This window comes from Atheta coriaria, unplaced genomic scaffold (genome assembly GCF_025399875.1).
Source record: "Atheta coriaria isolate IRGN ID8LTWV9N9 unplaced genomic scaffold, Caltech_Dcor_3.1 hic_scaffold_9_pilon, whole genome shotgun sequence".
In the NCBI taxonomy this organism is placed as follows: domain Eukaryota; kingdom Metazoa; phylum Arthropoda; class Insecta; order Coleoptera; family Staphylinidae; genus Dalotia; species Dalotia coriaria.
This window is the reverse complement of record NW_027045451.1, coordinates 4,863,869-4,881,154: the sequence shown is the minus strand read 5'-3', so window position 1 is coordinate 4,881,154 and position 17,286 is coordinate 4,863,869. Positions and strand designations below refer to the sequence as shown.

The 17,286-nt window shown below is 35.0% G+C and overlaps 5 protein-coding genes across 8 annotated transcripts; 3 read left to right on the top strand and 2 right to left on the bottom strand.

Annotated features, from left to right (window-relative positions):
* The first annotated feature begins 4 nt into the window (after window positions 1-4).
* LOC135798370 (DNA helicase MCM8-like) lies at window positions 5-3,074 on the top strand. Of its 2 annotated transcripts, XM_065311197.1 has the most exons (7): window positions 5-149; window positions 211-929; window positions 980-1,132; window positions 1,196-1,576; window positions 1,836-2,173; window positions 2,236-2,620; window positions 2,682-3,074. In XM_065311197.1, exons 1-7 carry the CDS (start codon window positions 5-7, stop codon window positions 2,880-2,882), a joined length of 2,322 nt encoding a protein of 773 aa, XP_065167269.1. In that variant the 3' UTR covers window positions 2,883-3,074. The 2 variants fall into 2 exon arrangements, with proteins under 2 accessions (XP_065167269.1, XP_065167266.1); XM_065311194.1 differs by having other exon boundaries at window positions 980-1,576.
* LOC135798375 (CDAN1-interacting nuclease 1) lies at window positions 2,835-4,173 on the bottom strand. The gene is made up of 5 exons (XM_065311206.1): window positions 3,910-4,173; window positions 3,511-3,841; window positions 3,392-3,441; window positions 3,099-3,338; window positions 2,835-3,036 (listed from the first exon to the last, which is right to left on the bottom strand). Exons 1-5 carry the CDS (start codon window positions 4,005-4,007, stop codon window positions 2,916-2,918), a joined length of 840 nt encoding a protein of 279 aa, XP_065167278.1. The 5' UTR covers window positions 4,008-4,173; the 3' UTR covers window positions 2,835-2,915.
* A 121-nt stretch (window positions 4,174-4,294) lies between these two features.
* Window positions 4,295-5,488, top strand: LOC135798374 (uncharacterized). The gene is made up of 4 exons (XM_065311204.1): window positions 4,295-4,632; window positions 4,682-4,931; window positions 4,991-5,177; window positions 5,231-5,488. The coding sequence occupies exons 1-4, from the start codon at window positions 4,295-4,297 to the stop codon at window positions 5,449-5,451; spliced, it is 996 nt and encodes a 331-aa protein (XP_065167276.1). The 3' UTR covers window positions 5,452-5,488.
* Window positions 5,489-5,540: 52 nt separating this feature from the next.
* Window positions 5,541-9,799, top strand: Wdr37 (WD repeat domain 37). 3 transcript variants are annotated; one of them, XM_065311201.1, is made up of 8 exons: window positions 5,541-5,694; window positions 5,801-6,041; window positions 6,099-6,215; window positions 6,346-6,537; window positions 7,141-7,313; window positions 7,428-7,566; window positions 7,640-7,865; window positions 7,934-9,799. In XM_065311201.1, exons 2-8 carry the CDS (start codon window positions 5,816-5,818, stop codon window positions 8,304-8,306), a joined length of 1,446 nt encoding a protein of 481 aa, XP_065167273.1. In that variant the 5' UTR covers window positions 5,541-5,694; window positions 5,801-5,815; the 3' UTR covers window positions 8,307-9,799. The 3 variants fall into 3 exon arrangements, with proteins under 3 accessions (XP_065167273.1, XP_065167274.1, XP_065167275.1); XM_065311202.1 differs by having other exon boundaries at window positions 5,554-5,694; window positions 5,792-6,041; XM_065311203.1 differs by having other exon boundaries at window positions 5,569-5,694; window positions 5,775-6,041.
* A 79-nt stretch (window positions 9,800-9,878) lies between these two features.
* Window positions 9,879-17,273, bottom strand: LOC135799853 (glutamic acid-rich protein-like). The gene is made up of 3 exons (XM_065313075.1): window positions 14,421-17,273; window positions 13,424-13,980; window positions 9,879-10,512 (listed from the first exon to the last, which is right to left on the bottom strand). Exons 1-3 carry the CDS (start codon window positions 17,233-17,235, stop codon window positions 10,321-10,323), a joined length of 3,564 nt encoding a protein of 1,187 aa, XP_065169147.1. The 5' UTR covers window positions 17,236-17,273; the 3' UTR covers window positions 9,879-10,320.
* Window positions 17,274-17,286: the final 13 nt, after the last annotated feature.

The window sequence follows — 17,286 nt, the reverse complement described above, 5'->3', positions numbered from 1 at the left end:
AGTTATGTCGAATTATAAGAAGAGAAAAAGTTCCAATTGGTATAAGCACCTGCCACCGAAAGTAACCATTGCTAATAAAGATGTTTCCAATTATTCAATAGCTCCACGCTTTGACTACATTGGATATGATCATTATTTTACTGAAACAGGTAAATATTAATAACAAATAAGTTATATTTTGTCTAACTTTTGTCTCTGTTTGATTATTAGATCCTGAAAAAGCTCAACCAACCCTCCAGAAAGTCCAATCATTTGAGAGCTTCATATATAGAAACACCAAATCATTCAACTTTACAAAAATCATTGATAAAGAACACTTTAAACTCAACTTACACATTGTGTTCAAAGATTATGAGTTAATGAATGAATGGAATACACTCAGAGAAGATTTAGTAAACAATGCTCAAGTTACAATTAATATCTTTGCACTAGCAATGCATCAAATAAGCTACACATATCTTGCAAAAAACGACGAAGAAATATCAGAGATCCGCATAATTCACTGCCGACTACAAAACTACGAACCAATCCTTCAGATTAAAAATTTACGTGCGAATGCCTACGGTAAACTCGTCTGCGTTAGAGGAACTATAATAAAAGCATCTTTAATTGGGCTTAAATGTACTCAGATTGAGTTTAAATGTGCATTTTGTACTGGTACACAAGTAATACAACTTGATGATGGAACATATGTAGAACCAGAGAAGTGCGCTATGAAAGGGTGCAAAGGACGCTCACATTTTGAACCACTATGGAGCTCTAAACATACGCTAAGCGTGAGTTGTCAAAGTTTAAAACTCCTGGAATTGGTTGGTGAAGAAACGGATGACAACGCACGCATGCCGAGGACTTTAGAATGCGAAGTTTGTAATGATTTGGTTGGGAAGTGTACTTCTGGTGATGATGTTATATTAACAGGCATATTAAATGTAAGCTGAAGAATATTCATCCATAAATTATTAATAATTAGCTTTTGTAGGTGAAAAATGCGAATGAATCTAAATTTTCTGCTAAAGGCAAAGTCCAACAGTCGGTTTATGAACTTTTCCTGAAAGTTAACAACGTACAAAATGAAAGATCTCAAGAAAACCTTCCAGCTGTATTCAACCCTAAAGATAATGAACTTATAGAGGTATTATTCTCAAATATCACACATATTTCACAAATTGTGTTATTACATTGTATTTTTTTGCAGAAAATCAAAGCTGAACCGAAATTATTCCGTTTTCTGGTCCAATCTCTCTGTCCGAAAATCTATGGACATGAAATAGTAAAAGCCGGATTGTTACTCGCGTTATTCGGCGGTACCAAAGGCGATAGTAACTGCCGCTCTGATTCACACGTGTTGATCGTAGGCGATCCAGGTTTGGGTAAGAGTCAAATGCTCCTCGCCTGTCACAAAATCGCCCCGCGTGGTGTATATGTCGGTGGTAACACTAGTACTAACTCAGGATTGACTGTAACAATGTGTAAAGAATCATCAGGAGAATATCGTTTGGAAGCTGGAGCAATGGTTCTGGCCGATCAGGGATGTTGTTGTATTGATGAGTTTGACAAAATGTCTGCGCAACAATCAGTAAGTGAAGTATTTTACAATTTCTTTAAACAAACTCCAATAAAATGTGATTTTTAAGTCGATAGAAAGGATAAACCTTACGGGTTTCACTGAAACTTTTACTACTCTGCGACATGTTTCGCCACACTGTGGCATCATCAGGCAGATGAATATTCAGAGTAGTAAAAGTTTCAGTGAAACCCGTAAGGTTTATCCTTTCTATCGACTATTACAATGGAGTTTCATCACGTAAGTGCCACCTCAATTCATGATTTTTAAGTGTTTACTGGAAGTCATGGAACAACAAAGCATTAGTATCGCTAAAGCTGGAGTGGTTTGCAGTGTGCCAACAAGAGCAAGTGTCATAGCAGCAGCTAATCCTGTTAATGGACATTATAACAAAGCCAAAACCGTCAGTGAGAATCTAAAGATGAAATCGCCATTATTATCACGTTTTGACTTAGTTTTTATTATTTTGGACCAAGCAGATGAGAAACGCGATGCTATGCTTGGCGAACACGTTTTAGCTCAGCAATCAAACAATAGTAATATGAGTTTTGATACGACTTCGTATCTTTTCGACGAGGAGAAAGATAAAGGCACTGAGGATGAATTACGGTACATTAGTCAATATTATTTCCTCTTTGATTTGATATCCGAGTTTTTATGTTTCTTTACAGTTGTAAACTAATGTTGAAACGTGGTGAAAAACTGGACCTACTACCGCCTGTTTTATTTAAAAAATATATTGCACACGCGAAAAAGTTCATCCATCCGCAATTGTCAACCGAAGCGCAAAATGTTCTTAAATATTTTTATGTTGATCTGCGTCGAAAGTATCATCGTGGTGATGCTACGCCAGTTACAGCAAGACAACTAGAATCTATGGTGCGCTTAACACAAGCTCGTGCTAAACTTGAACTGCGTGAAACTGCAACAGCTGAAGATGCGCAAGATGTGGTTGAAATAATGAGAAGTTGTATACTGGACGTGTTCACCGATGACTTGGGCATGTTGGACTTCACGCGAACACAAAATGGCGCTGGCATGTCAAATCATAAATCAGTAAGATTTTCTGTTTAAAAACATATTTTTAGTATAAATTTTAATATATTTTGTCATTTAGGCAATGAATCTGTTGAAGCAACTTCAAAAATATGCTGATTCCATGCAAAAAGACACGTTTGATGTGAAAGAACTGAAAAAGATGGCGGCGTCGATTGGTCTACAGGGTGAATCTTTCCACAACATACTTGATTCAATGAATATCAAAGGATACTTGTTGAAAAAGGGATATGATCGATATCAACTCGTTGTTTGTGATTAATTTAACATGATTTAGTTTAAAATAGAACAATAATTACTTGTTAAGTTTTAAAATATTTGTTGGCAGACGATCGCGAATGATAAATCGCTTTTCATCACTGTCGGTTAAGTCGTCCAGGTATCCGAACCAATAAATAATTAACCCCGGACCGAATCTACCAGTAAAATAATAAATATTTGTTTTTAAATCAAATGTCAAAGTATGGTGAGTACATACCTATTCCAATAACTAATGTATTGATTTTTTAAATAATCTTGATGAATTTCTGAATCGGCAAATCTCGCTTTGCTCTCGATCCAGTGAATGATAAAACCGTCCACGACTATAGGAATTTCTAATTTTACGTCTGGGGTCTTGTCAAAGCCGAATTTTCTCATGTATTCTTCAGTTCTGAAGACAATACCACATTTCTCCATTTGTTTGTATAATTTAATTTCGTATTGTTGACCTAAACTCCTAGAAAACTATCAATTACAACAAATATTCTTTTGATTGAGAATATAACTTACATTCTTATAATTTCACTTGTTGGACTATACTGATCATCAAAAGTTGTACACTACAACATTCAAAATATTAGATTATTGCGATACACATTTTAGACAAATAATTCTATATACACACTTACAAGAAATACTTCATAGGCCAATTGTTTATCATTAATTAATGTTGTGTTCCTCAATTGTTTCTTTACTAATTGCATTGTGTGATTATCATTGTTGGCATCTCCTTGCCCCTCAACCACATGTTTTGTAAGAATAATTTTTGCTGTAAGTGAGTAAGGAAGTTCATACTCATCAGCCAGTCTCATAATTACACCTGGTACAGCTCCTGATTGTATTGATTGTTTGTATTTGTTGTAAATTTCATTTGCTGAGTCCTGAGCCTTGGCAAACTTTGATTTTGTCCATTTTTGTACTTCTGATGAGAATATACTGTTTAATGTACCATGTTTCACCCTAAAAGTATTTTAATTAGTACAGAATATTGTATTAATAATAGTAAAATATTATTATTTTAGTCTTACTTTGGAAACTTTTGTTCTAAAACTTCAATACATTCAATATTAATGCGTTTAAAGCCATTTATCGTTGATAATATCTCATTATAAAGTTCAATTTTCATGATTTATGTTAAAATAATGTTTAAAAGTCTATTGGTTCATAAAATTCGTGTAAAATATAAGTTTTAAAATAAGTACATTTAAAAAACAACGGACAACACTTTATTGAGTTTTGTTAGGTTATGTCTGATACAATATACAGGATATTTTTTTTCATTTTGAGCCAAATTTCAATTTTGTAAACTGTTGACAGTTAAAAACATGTCAAAATTATAATTTTGATTATAAATTTTATTTTTTATTTTTAAATTAATTTTTTAGCAAAATTTAATAATATAAAACTTAAATCATGGGAAATCATCAGTGCACGCCCCCGCAACCTATTATTGTAGCTCCTCCACAGATCAGAATCACAAAACAACGCGACAAAGATCTCAATGCAGTGCGTTCAGTTTCAAATCCGTCATTAGTATCACAATTAGAAGATGAAGAAGAACAAATTGAGACGAGTATTAGCCAGCAGTTTGATGAAGCTTACATGGACATGATATACAAAAAGTATCAGACACTCACTGGTACCACAGAGTCTTTTATGCCTCCAGATGCTGTCAAACCGATCATGAATGTGTTTGATACTGTTTGTATGGATGAAAATATTATGTATTTGGCTATGAAAGTATCAGAAACGTAAGTTATAAATAAATAAGTAAGTTATAAATATTTAATACCATTTTAGTATTATAGCGTTCGACGATAGTTGGGGCTCAATGTATAGCGCATGCGCAGAACGCAATCCACTAAAATATGCCGAAACAAAAGGTTTTGCAACGGATAATCGATTGATTGTACATGCAATGATGATTTTTCGCACGTTAAAAGTGATTACTGCCTCGTTAGAAGAGGCAAACATAACACAAGTGATGAATATTTTGGATCTCGTCGCATTGAGTCATCTGGTTATGAAGGTTCAAGCTACAAGTTATAAAGTAAAACATTTTTATCATATAGGTAATATTAATTACTAATTAAACTAATTAAATTATAGTCGTTCTTGATTGCAATGGTAAAAAACCTGTTGCACTTCAAGATTGTCAGTGACGACGTGCTTCCTGCTTTTGTCAGTTTCAACTTGAATATTTTAACGAGCTTGGATAAACTTGTTCAACTTTGGCAGCAAAAACACATCGTGTTGTTGAATCAAATGTTTGATGGGCCAACTTCCCCAGCCAGAGGTAATATTATTAATATTTATGTATTTTTTGCATATTATTTGATATGTTTTTAGAGTATTACCGCGAATTGAAAAAATGGCGCATCTATGTTCTCTCTTGTTATAAATACCTGGCTAAACCATTGTTATCTCTCGAAAAACAAATTCAATCCGCGCATAAATTACAAAATGCACCCGGTGTTGAAAGTGGAAGTTACGAAAACTGGAAATTAATCCGTTGTCTCAAGAAAGGCTACAAATATCGATTGATGTCGGAGAATCAAACCGTATTGTAGTGTATCAGTATGAAATTATTAAACATCTTGTATAGTGTCTAGGTGTATATCTGGTTGCCTACATTCAATGTGCTTGCATTTTGGCAGTTCGCGTATGTTTCGCTGTCATTCGTTTCGCTCACTTTTGTAAACATGCATTTCGTAGACTGGACGCAACAAATTAAGCGCTACCTTTAATCAGCAAACAGTGCGCGTGTAATTAGCGCTAGACTCGCACGAGCGAGAGTAGCCTTGTGACCCAAGGTAGGGAAGCAACATGTGTTCCTTGTGAGCCCATGCACTTGCACCTTGATGTTCATTACAACACATTAACTATTGATTAGATGCATGCATAATCAAGTCGTTGTAGCGCGCTGCTGTGACAATGTCAGTCAGCCACATAACGCCGAGCGGCAAGGGGCAAGGCCAGAAGGGCAAACGCAACTCGATGACCCGGCCACAGAGCGCCACCAATGATGGAGACATCTTCATTGGCTTCCGGGTGGACTATGACAATGATGGTGTCACACCAGCCTACAAAACCAGACTGTTGAGTTTGTTCAAGCAGATTGAGAAAGAGTTTGATATCTTATACAAAGAAAATCAAAGCTGTAAGTTTTTATTTGTAACATTTTAAAATCTAAATAATTTTTGAGTAAATATTTCAGTACATGAAAGAATCGAGCAGTTAAATGAAAAGTTTGATGGTTGTGCCATTGACAAAGTTACAACTTATGACAGTGTGGACTTTGACAACAATTATCCACAGAAAATCAACAAAAAGTGTAAGTTTCACGTTTATTATCAAGTATTTTACTTAAAAACAAACAAAAACTGTGTGTTTATGCGCAGTTTAAAAGTCTGAGAGTAAAATTTCACCTAACAAACATTCATTTTATGTTTTTTTCTTTCTAGTGAGCACCACATCAACACAGAATTTAAAAGCAGCGCATAAATTAAAAGCTCAAACGAGTAAAATCGTGTCGAGTTTTAAAACGCCGCATTTAAATTGCAACTTAATCAGAGAATACAAGGGTCATAAAGATGGCGTCTGGGAAGTTTCAGTCGCGCGGCCTGGTCAACCCATCATTGGTACTGCATCAGCAGGTCAGTAATTAAGATAATTTACTTTCCTAATACTAATTATTACTTATTATGTAAGAACTATCCATGATTGAATCTCTAATAAAGGTTGCGTGTGGTATTCGTGTAGAGTAAACGCACGTGTACATAATATATTTCATTACTCATTACGCGATTGATAGTAATTACGCGAGTGCTTTTCGCTCGTAATAGGAGCACAAGACCTTGAGGCGATGTGCGCGTGCAACACGGACATTCGCCACACGTTTATGTCGCTTTTTTCGTTGGCTTAGTCGATAGTTTGCACCTGTTGGCTTCGTAACTTTCTTTTTTCTGTGTTAATACGCAGATTATTACCAATGACATAATAGCAAACAGTATGACTCACCAATCGTATTGATTTACACTCGTATTAAATTTACTGTTGACGATATTTTTTAGTATTTGTAATTCGTTTAATGGAATTGAAAACAGTAAAAAACAAATGAAATGATATAAAATTTTAGTTGCGCCATCTGGGGGTTATGTTGTATTATAGTTTAGAGGTTATTTATTAAAGTTATGGATTTAAACATGGAGATTACTAGTAAATTATAACTTTTTTAAAAGAAAATTATTATTTTGCAGATCATACTGCATGTGTGTGGAGCACTGATAACAACAGATGTTTACTGCAGTACCATGGGCACAACGGCTCAGTTAACTCAATTCGTTTTCATCCTATGAAAGATTTAGTGTTAACTGCGAGTGGAGATGGTTCAGCACATATTTGGCAAGCTGTTGTGAATTGGGATTTGCCTGTAAGTGAAAAATTAAACAACCAATTGCATTTGATAACATAAGTAGTACACTCGTTCGCCAGTAGATGTCGCTGCATGTATTAACTCTGCAATTTTTATTCATGCAACTTACAGAAAGGATATTCATCCGAAGAAGAATTAGAAGGTGATGAATGTGAAGATCGTGTAGATGCGCGTGTTTCCACCCTTAGGACACCAGTGCGTGAATTAGGAGGCCATGTCGGTGCGATTGCAGCAGCCGAATGGCTTTCAGGTATCAATTATAACTGTTTTTCTTTTTTACTAAAAAAACATGGCGTCTTAATGCATATGCCTTGTACAATTAGGTGCTGAGCAGATAATAACTGCGTCGTGGGATAGATTAGCGATTTTACATGACGTTGAAGTCGGTTCGACCGTGATCACCTTGACTGGTCATGATTTGGAATTGACGCACACGGCGACGCACGGGGCACAAAAACTGGCGTTGACCTCGTCGCGCGACACCACCTTCCGGTTGTGGGATTTCAGAGATAACGTACATTCGGTTTCCGTCTTCCAAGGACACACTGAGTAAATCAATATCACCTATAATCCATATAATGAAATTGTTTTGAAACTTCGTTTTTTTATTATTACAGGAGTGTGACTTCGGCTGTTTTCGCTCGTGACGACAAAGTCGTATCGAGTTCGGATGACCGCAGCGTAAAAGTTTGGGATTTACGCAATATGCGTTCCCCAGTAGCGACAATCCGCGTTGACTCTGCTGTTAACCGAGTTTCAGTCTCTCAGAATGGTATAATTGCCATACCTCATGATAATCGTCAGGTGCGACTGTTTGATCTCACTGGTCAAAGACTAGCACGTCTGCCACGTAGTTCACGGCAGGGTCACAGCCGTATGGTGGCTGCAACCGCGTGGGCGGATGAAAGTCTCGGCGGTGTTAATCTTTTCAGCTGTGGGTTTGATCGACGCGTGCTAGGCTGGTCGATTCAATCACTAAAGGATTTGTAAGTACAGGTATCCCAGAAACCACTCGCGTGGTGGGACATGTGATGGCGTAAAAAACTTTTCAAATTGTTTAAAATGTTAAAACACATTTGAAAAGTTTTTCGACACGCGGTGTTAACATGGGCGACCCTTCTCTCTTATTATATACTTATCAAGTCCTTTTTAAAGCTACAAAGAAAATCCGGAGTGGGCGAAGCGTAGTTTCGGACCTGTGTGCGTGCACTCGGATATTTTTAACGTGCTGAGAACCAAGGCGATGAATCTAGGGAATTAACCTCGAAACTTAAGCGAAGTTGTACATAGAAAAAAAAATGGCGGCGATCGTGGTGTTTGTTTGCGTACGACGCGTTACACGGAAAGTGGTTTATTTCGTAGTTACTCTTTAAAATAAATGTTTACCGTTTACCATTTCGGTGTCGTAGGTAATCTTTTCTAAATGCGGGACTGAACAAAATACTAAATACTGAAATATTTAAAACTATTTAAACATAGATGATATTTTAATGTGCGATTTGCATTTACTTTTTGTTGTGCTGTTGATTGTGTTATTTATTTTGTTGAGGAGATGTGCTCAAGGGTAAATTTAAGAGTTTAGGCGACAATGGGTTTATCATGTTTTTGCTTCGAAATTACTTATGTGAACCTCAATTTTTGTGGAAATGTTGTAACTCTTATGAAAATCATTTATTTGGTGTTAATGATGACAAAATATTGGTAATCCTAACATGGCCTAACCTCTTTGTTTATAATAATTCTTAAAAACCGCAGGATAATCATTCTATGAACATTTTGTAGGTGTTTTTGAGGTTATGTTTGCACTCTTTAACAATACCTGCACTTCTCTTTATGGTTGGTAAATTTCTGTCGTTCAAAACGATAACCAATATAAAAATATCGCGAAAACACCTTCTTGAAATGTTCTGAAAAATGATTACAATTGACTTTGGATAAATTTGCTTATAGTTGTAGATGTTCCCCTCGAAAATCTCAAAACATTATATTACATACACTAACTGAACTTAACTATAACTGAAAATTGTATCAAATAGCACACCGAACCGATGGACTTATTGTTCGTATCAGCAGAATGTGACACTGTCTAAATTTCTAGTCAATAGCTGGTTGTTTATTGAATAGTTGGTTAAAATTATAATTCTAATCATCATATCATGATTATTACACAATTTTATTGTATATGTGAGGAAAACACGTTCATATCATGCATTAATTAAGACGAAATTTAAACGGCGACGCGAATTGGATCGAATTTATTGTTAATTGCTTACTTAAGAAGTTTATAGACTTTAAAAAAGGAAAAAACAAACTTATAACACGCTAAAGATTTTATATAATTGCTCATGATGGTGCTGTATTTGTGAAATCAGTTGAATCATGCAAATATTATTTGAATTTTATATGTTTCCTCAATGTGTTTATTTGTTGGAGGTTACTTTATGAAAAATAATAATATATGAAATCATACGATACGATATAAAGTAATATGTTGAATCCTGTATAAAATATTTATAGGTTAAAAGTTAAGTTATTTTAGGTTATAAGTACATAGAATGGGTATAGATAGAAAATATTCTTATATTGAACCTAGAATACATCGTTTACATAAATTCGCCACTGATATTTGCGAAGATACTATCTACGTGAGTTAGGAAAATATCAATTTTCATATAAATTAGTTTAATTAGATCTAATCTGAGCTAACCTAACCTATACATTACATGACATTGTAAGTTAGTCGACGTTAGTGAAAATCTTCAGCTATCATTACCTAGTATTTATTTATATCAACAGGAATTGTTTTTTTTGTATGTTTTAAGTCTATTTATATTGTTTTTCATTTGATTTACGCTCTAAGCAACCATGCAATTCTATGCAATCAAACTATGCTATCATTAGACATACGGGTGTTTCTATATTTTTGGTTAGGTTACGTTTTCATACGCTTTTAATGGCATTCGAAGATTTTTATCGGAGATTTGAAAATCGAAGAAAGTTTTGTTTAAACCTCTTCGTTATCTCGTTTCTTTTGGTTGCGTCGACGCACGAGGAAGCCACGAATTCCTGCTTGGATTTTGGTGGCCGACTTGTCTTCGATGTCGTTGCCATCTTTCAGTTTTTTGCTGTCTGGTGCTCTACCACCGGAAGTCTTTCTGCGGGCATTGCGTTTTGGAGAGATCACATCGTTACCACTCTGGAAAATAATAATAACATATTTTACGGAATGTTATAAATATTTTCATATTGCTAACATAATTTAAAAACAATATTAATGTCACCAGAGGGCGCGCAGTTTGAAAATTCTGCGATTTTGGTTAAGTTCTTTAGTTTTTCTTTTGAAAAACATTAAAATTTAATTGCCCTCAAATTCTTCTATGAATTTCATGATTCTTACGCACAAATTCACTAACGAACATATAGATATAATTTATATTATCATGAATTCAACTGGAGTTTATAAATTTTATGATTTTCTGAGCAGATCCACATCTAAAATTAATCCTAGAAAAACCACCAATAAAACATTTAAAAGTTTATGAATTTATAAGTTTTATGGTGTCATTAACTGTTATTTTTAATTACAACAAGTATTAAGAAGAGAAATGACGCACGTGAAGTTGATTTCCTTGCCAAAAATCATGTCAGTAAAACATCATCTTCATGTTTCTTTTAAGATCTAATTCCGCCGCAAAAACCTCCAAAATTTCATGTTCAAGACCACCAGCGAATGTGCACAGTGCATTAATCATACATTTGATAGATATGAATCGCTTTACGTTCGATTTCGCGTATTTCGACGTCAATAAGCGTTGAGAGAGCGAAATGGTACACGTGGACTGACGCGCGACTGTCGAATGACGCAGGATGTACAAATTTAAATAAGATTTAAGATGGTTTACGTGTTTTAGAAAGTGAGAACAGCGACAGTATTCCCAGGTGCATAACATCATAAAATTTTGAGGTTATGAATAGGTTATGTTATGTTTAGTATTCTTTTGTATTAAAAATTACTAAATTGGAGCGTAAAATTTGAGAATTTGTGAAAAAAAGTTGCAAATAATGGTGCCAAAATGTGAATGTACTCAACAAAAAATAGACACCACCCGAAAATCTACAATAAGCGTCTGCAAACCGCAACAAAAACTAATTTTTCCAAATGTTTCACTTGGCAGCCCACTCACAATAACTTGGCATCCAAATCGGCTGAAAAATCTTGTTAAATTCGGTGAATTACGATCGTCACGGCCCAAAAACCATTGCCGTTTAATCGCCTCTCAAGAAATGCATAAAACGACCAACATTACGATAATTATCTGACGAATAATCTTCTCATCACATTTGTTATGGTAACTTAGACGTCCAACTCGAATTAATTCCGATTGAAATCGGTTTGATCCGATTTTATCATCAAAATAGATAAATAAATAAACACAGCATTTGGGTAGTGTACATATGCGTGTGTTGAGTTCAAGTGGTTTGTTATTGTTTTAATGGCTTTTAAATGAATTACAACGCAAACCCATCTGCAAGTGCTGCAACTTCGCCACGCGATAAACACATACGAAGCGAAACGCTTTGGAAAACGTCAATTACAGCTTGAGCTTAATTAAATGGTGCATTAACACTCGTTAAGCAGTGCAAACATACAAATACTTTTAGATACACATCCACACGTGTCGAATTCAACAGAATTCTAATTCTAACCTATAAATATTGCTATTTTACGGTTTTTGGAAGAAAAACAAAATGGTTGATGATGTTTTTGGTTAAAAAAACAATGATGTCATGTTTTTGAGCGGAAGAATGCGGAATGTGGTGCAATTTCCGAGATTTTCCCGGCAAGCAGGTCAGAACGGCGAATGTCAAGCGTCGTCATGGCTGAAGCGCGACATGAATAGCGTCTACCCTTGAAAAAGGCGACTTGGTGTGTGATGGTTGTGCAATAAAACCTCCAAGTTCGCCATATGAACATATTGCTACTCGGCATGTCGCAATTTCTGCTGTAAAGCGTGCATCTTCACATTTTGTATGAGTATCGCACATCCAGCACAGGCGCGCAGCGTGATTTATTTTTAGTTGTGCGGATTTAAATAGATAATGTACGGATTCACGGATTCACTGCCGAACGCTGAGGGCATCCGAACACGTCGAACATGTGTTGCTGCTTCGTTAACGGTAGTTATCTTCGCGTTTTAATTCACGCGTTAACGTACACACAACATGCGCCATTTTAACCTTTCAATCAGTTGCGAAAAGTGAAACATTCCGGAAATACACGAAATTTTTAGAATTTTTCAATATTTTTAAGGTTAAGTTGGTAAATGTCAATTGAAATGTCAAAATTTTAACCTAAAATTATTTAATGTTTATAATCGGAAGTATTTTAACCGCCATTTTAAACTAAAATATTTTGCTTGCGTGAAACATTCTCAAAAGTTGTTTATTTTTGTTTAATTCGCTTTATTTACTCAAAAAGTAAAATTTTCCTTAATTAAAATTTAACGTTGAATACGATGATGGATGAGGTTCGGTGCGTAGCTGTCAAAACAAAAACAGTAGCGACTACATATATCAAAGAACTTGTATCAAATGCAAATATTTTTCATACCAAAAACAACAACGCTCGAGAATCGAGATTAATAAGATTCACTTTGAATCAAAACAACTTTGATATATCGCACCATTCGCCTGTCACAATTAAGATATAAACAAGATGGCTGCTATTTTATTACAAATTCCAACGTGAAATTCATCTTTGTCTGTCAAAAATTATTGTTTTACGCGTAATATAAACACTTTTAGGAGCAGCTTCTATAAATTTAGTTTCTGATATCAAATATAATGATATTAAACGCAGAAAAATGAAAATGAAGTCCAATAGAATGTGTGGAGCGTTTGTATCAGTGCCAAAATAAACAATGGCTGCGATGGCGATAGCGCACGACTTGAATACTTCAACAAATCGTTTATAATGCGTTTTATTGTGTCTTAAATGCGTTATATGCTTGACTTGGCAACACATTTGATTTACTTTTAAATTTTTATACTTAAGAGACTTAGAAAGTTAAAATAAGTTTGGTTATGTTAAAGTTAAAAAGTCTTACCTTAGGTTTTTGCATTTGTTTCCTAACTTGATAACCGCGAAAACTGGCCTGGATCTTGGTCGCCGCCTTCGACTCGGCGTTCCTTTCAGCGATGATGGCATTATTCCTTCTTGGATCCATCTCTTCAGTGTTTCCTCTTCCCTGCGGTTCCGTCTCGTTAATATTTTCTTCTTCTTGTTCTTCGTCAACCGGCAAAGGAGAAACGTCTCCTGTAGGTTCAAAACTGTCAAATTTTGAATTTTCTTCTTCTTCTTCTTCTTGGTTTTTGTGTTTATTTTCGGTTTCTGATTGATTATCTTCTGATTCTGCTGCTCCTGTTTCAAATTCTGCGTCTGCTGTTTGATCAGAGTTGTGAGCGCGCTCAGCTGAGACTGCGTGATCGTCAACGTCGTGAGTAAAGCTGGTTGTGATGGACTGAGTGGCCTGCGTCGTGGTGGTCGTCGCGGCGTCGCCCGCGGAGAGGGAGGACCCCGCCGACGACGAGGAGGAAGCGACGACGACGACGCTCGCCGTTGGGATCGACGTCGACGCTGACGTGGTCACTGGTCTTTCAGCACCTGCTGTAATTTCGCGCATACATTAGATTTACATCGCCTTACTCAACTCGTGCCAAGCAAGCAATCAGCGGTCTTTTGTTTTCTACTAACAAAACTCTCCATTACTCGAAATATTATCGGATATTTATTGAAACTGAGAGTTTTGTTTGTTGTTTGTCGAAATATGAAGCGGCACGTGCAAAAAACTGTATATTTTTAGCAAAACAAGCTAAGAAATCTCAAAATATTGAATATTTTTAAAGAAAACACTGTCACTGGTATAATATTAACATTTTTAGGTTATAAATCATCATAACCTATATTCTATAAGCATAAAAATTGCGTTAAACATTAAATTCCACGTTTTTCATTTACTAAAATAAAAAGCATTAAATTATATTGAAATAAGTGCAAAGATGAACTCCAAGAGATGAAACTTACTATGATGACAAATACTTGACCTGGTGGCGTAGCCTTTGCGTCGTTAACTTCTTGCGACATCTGTGTATCGTTAGCGTTTAAATTCCGCTCTGATTTTTCGTATAAATCATTAACCTCAAACGGCAAAGGGATAGCATCATGAAATTCGCCGGAATGTAACAATCCGATATTTGCTTCTTTTTTGGTTAATTCTGATGTTAATTTTATTGCATCTGAGATGGGATTTGCTTTGTCCATGTTCGGATCATGTAGATAAAATGGTTGCGTAGCTGTCAAATCATTTTCATTTCCAGTTTTCTCGTTTTTATTGTTATCATCACTTTCTTCAGCATCTTCAACTTCAACTTGATGTTTTACAACATTTGTTTCTTCAGAATAAGAAGAGTCTTTATTTTTTTGGTCTTTGGAAGACCCTAAAAAAGATTTGGGGACGTCAGCTAATGATTTTAAAAACTGACCAAGTGTAGGATTTTTCTTTCCGGGTGATTCTTCTGTTTTAGAAGTTGTTTCTTCTCTTTCTTTTTCTTTTTCTTCCTGTGTTGATTCTGTTGTAATTTGTTCGTATTTTTGTTCTTCTATTGTTTCCGTAGTTGATTCATTTGTTTGATTGGTTTGTTTAATGTCATTGTTATTATCTTTGTTTGTTTTAAGATTACGCACTCGAAAACCGCGGAAAGCACTTTGTATCTTTGTCGCAGCATTTACAAAACCTGTCAAGAACTTTATGTCTTCTTCATTGTTATTGCTTAATTGTGTTGCGTCAATTACAATGACATCATCTTGATTAGCATTTTCGTCTAAATTCGTTGTTATTTCTTCAATTTTATCATTGTCAGTAGTTTTACTATCGTCACCATTATTATTAGCTTCTATTTCAATATTAGTGACCTCTTCAGAAGCACCATCCGCCATTTTGTTTGCATTCTCATCATTATCTTCAGTTGTAATATTTTCATTTGCTTGATTCGTGTCAATTTGGTTGCCTACCTCTGTTTCAATAGTATCTGTGACCTCTTCTTGATTGTTTGTTTTGTTTTCTTTTTCTTTCTGTTGTTCTTCTTTAAATTTGTTTAAATCTTCAGTTAGTATGACAGTAGCAACAGAGTCTAATGAAGTTGATGAATCATGACTAATCAATCGACCAATATTAATACTTCCTGCTTTATCAATGACTTCTAATGTGTCTTTCATAGGATGATCTTTACTTTCTGTATCCTCTGCTTCAGTAACTTCCGTAATAACCACTCCATCTTCTTTATCTCCATTTGGTGCTTCATCACTGTCTTCTTCAATAATTGTCTTGATATTATTCAATTCTTCTTTAATTTCATTAATCAATTTACGAGATTCTACATGATCGTCATCTTCTACTTCGTCTTCATCAACATCTTCAACATCGTCATCGTCTTCTTCAATTATTTCAACAGGACTTGAATAGTCATCATCAATCACTAAGATGTCAACATGTGGGTTGTTTGTTTTATTTTCATTGTCGTCTGGTTCTTCTACAATTGGTTCTCTAGACATTTCTGCTGGAGGTTCTTCTTCTTCAATTGATCTTGCTGTATATGGTGGCATTTCGGAAAGTGGTGGTGCTGATGGTGCAATGCGTTCTAAAGAATCTAATTGTGTTGGTTCTTCTTCTGGAGTTACGGTGTTATCAGTTTCTTCCATTTCGTCTATTTCGTTTTGTATTGAATCTTTAAAGTCTTGAATTGTTTCTTCTAGACTTGGAGATTGTAGTGTTTTAGATGATGTGACTTCATGTTCATCTGATTTGTTGGTTGCTGTTTTTGAAGCAGCATCTGTTGAAGTATCTTCTGATCTATCATTTGTTTGGTCCTCAGCAGATATTTCATCATTTTTATTGTCTTCAACTTGTGCTTGATCATGATTTAATTCTTCTTTAGCTTCGGTTTTATCAATTTCTTCAATATTTTCTTTGATATGCTTTGAAATGTCATTAAGAGTATCATTTTTGACGGCTGATATATCACGTTTTGCTCTTTTAGAGTTGTCTGTTGTTTCTTCAGATATTTCTTTTGCTTTTTCCGATATTTGTTCTTGAGTCTGATTACAATTATCTTCAACTTCTTGAATATTTTCAGACACGGCTTGTTCTACCTCATCAATAACTTCATTTGCAGCTTCAATAGCTTTTTCTCCTTCTTCAATAACTACATCTTCAATTGTTTCTTCTTTTCCTTCCACAAGATTATTGACATCTTCAATAGTATCTTCAAGTGTTTCTGCAATATTATTAATATTCTTTTCTATGGCAGTTTCGATTACTTCCTTTTCTTCCTTTCCTTCTTCTTTGGTCGATTCTTCAATATTTGATATGTTACCTTCAACTTTTTGACTTTCATCAGACGCTGCTTCATTTGTACCATCTGGCAATTCATTTTCTGCTTGAACTTCCTTTGATTTATTAGATTCTTCTGTAGAAATATTGTTTTCCTTAGTTTCTTCTACAACATCGTTATCTTTGTATCCAATATTGTCAATATTACCTTCCTTAATATCCTTAATTATTATTTCTTCTTCTTTTGTAATTTCATCATGCACATTATTAATATTATCTTTTATTTCTTTTATTTCGTCTGATATAGCTTCACTCGCGTCATCCACAACTTTATTTACTTCTGCTTCTACTTCACTAATTTTTTCGGCGATATCTGAAGAAATGTAATTTTCATCAATAGTATCAATTTTATCCTCACTCACTTTATCTTGAACATCACTTACTTCTTCCTTTGTTGCTTCTGAAGAACCATTAATCTTCCCAGCGGCTTCGTCAATATTTTCCTTCACATCTTCTTCGGCAGCATCCATTACATCTTCAACATCACGTTTGCTTCGTTTTACAGTGTCATTAATATCATC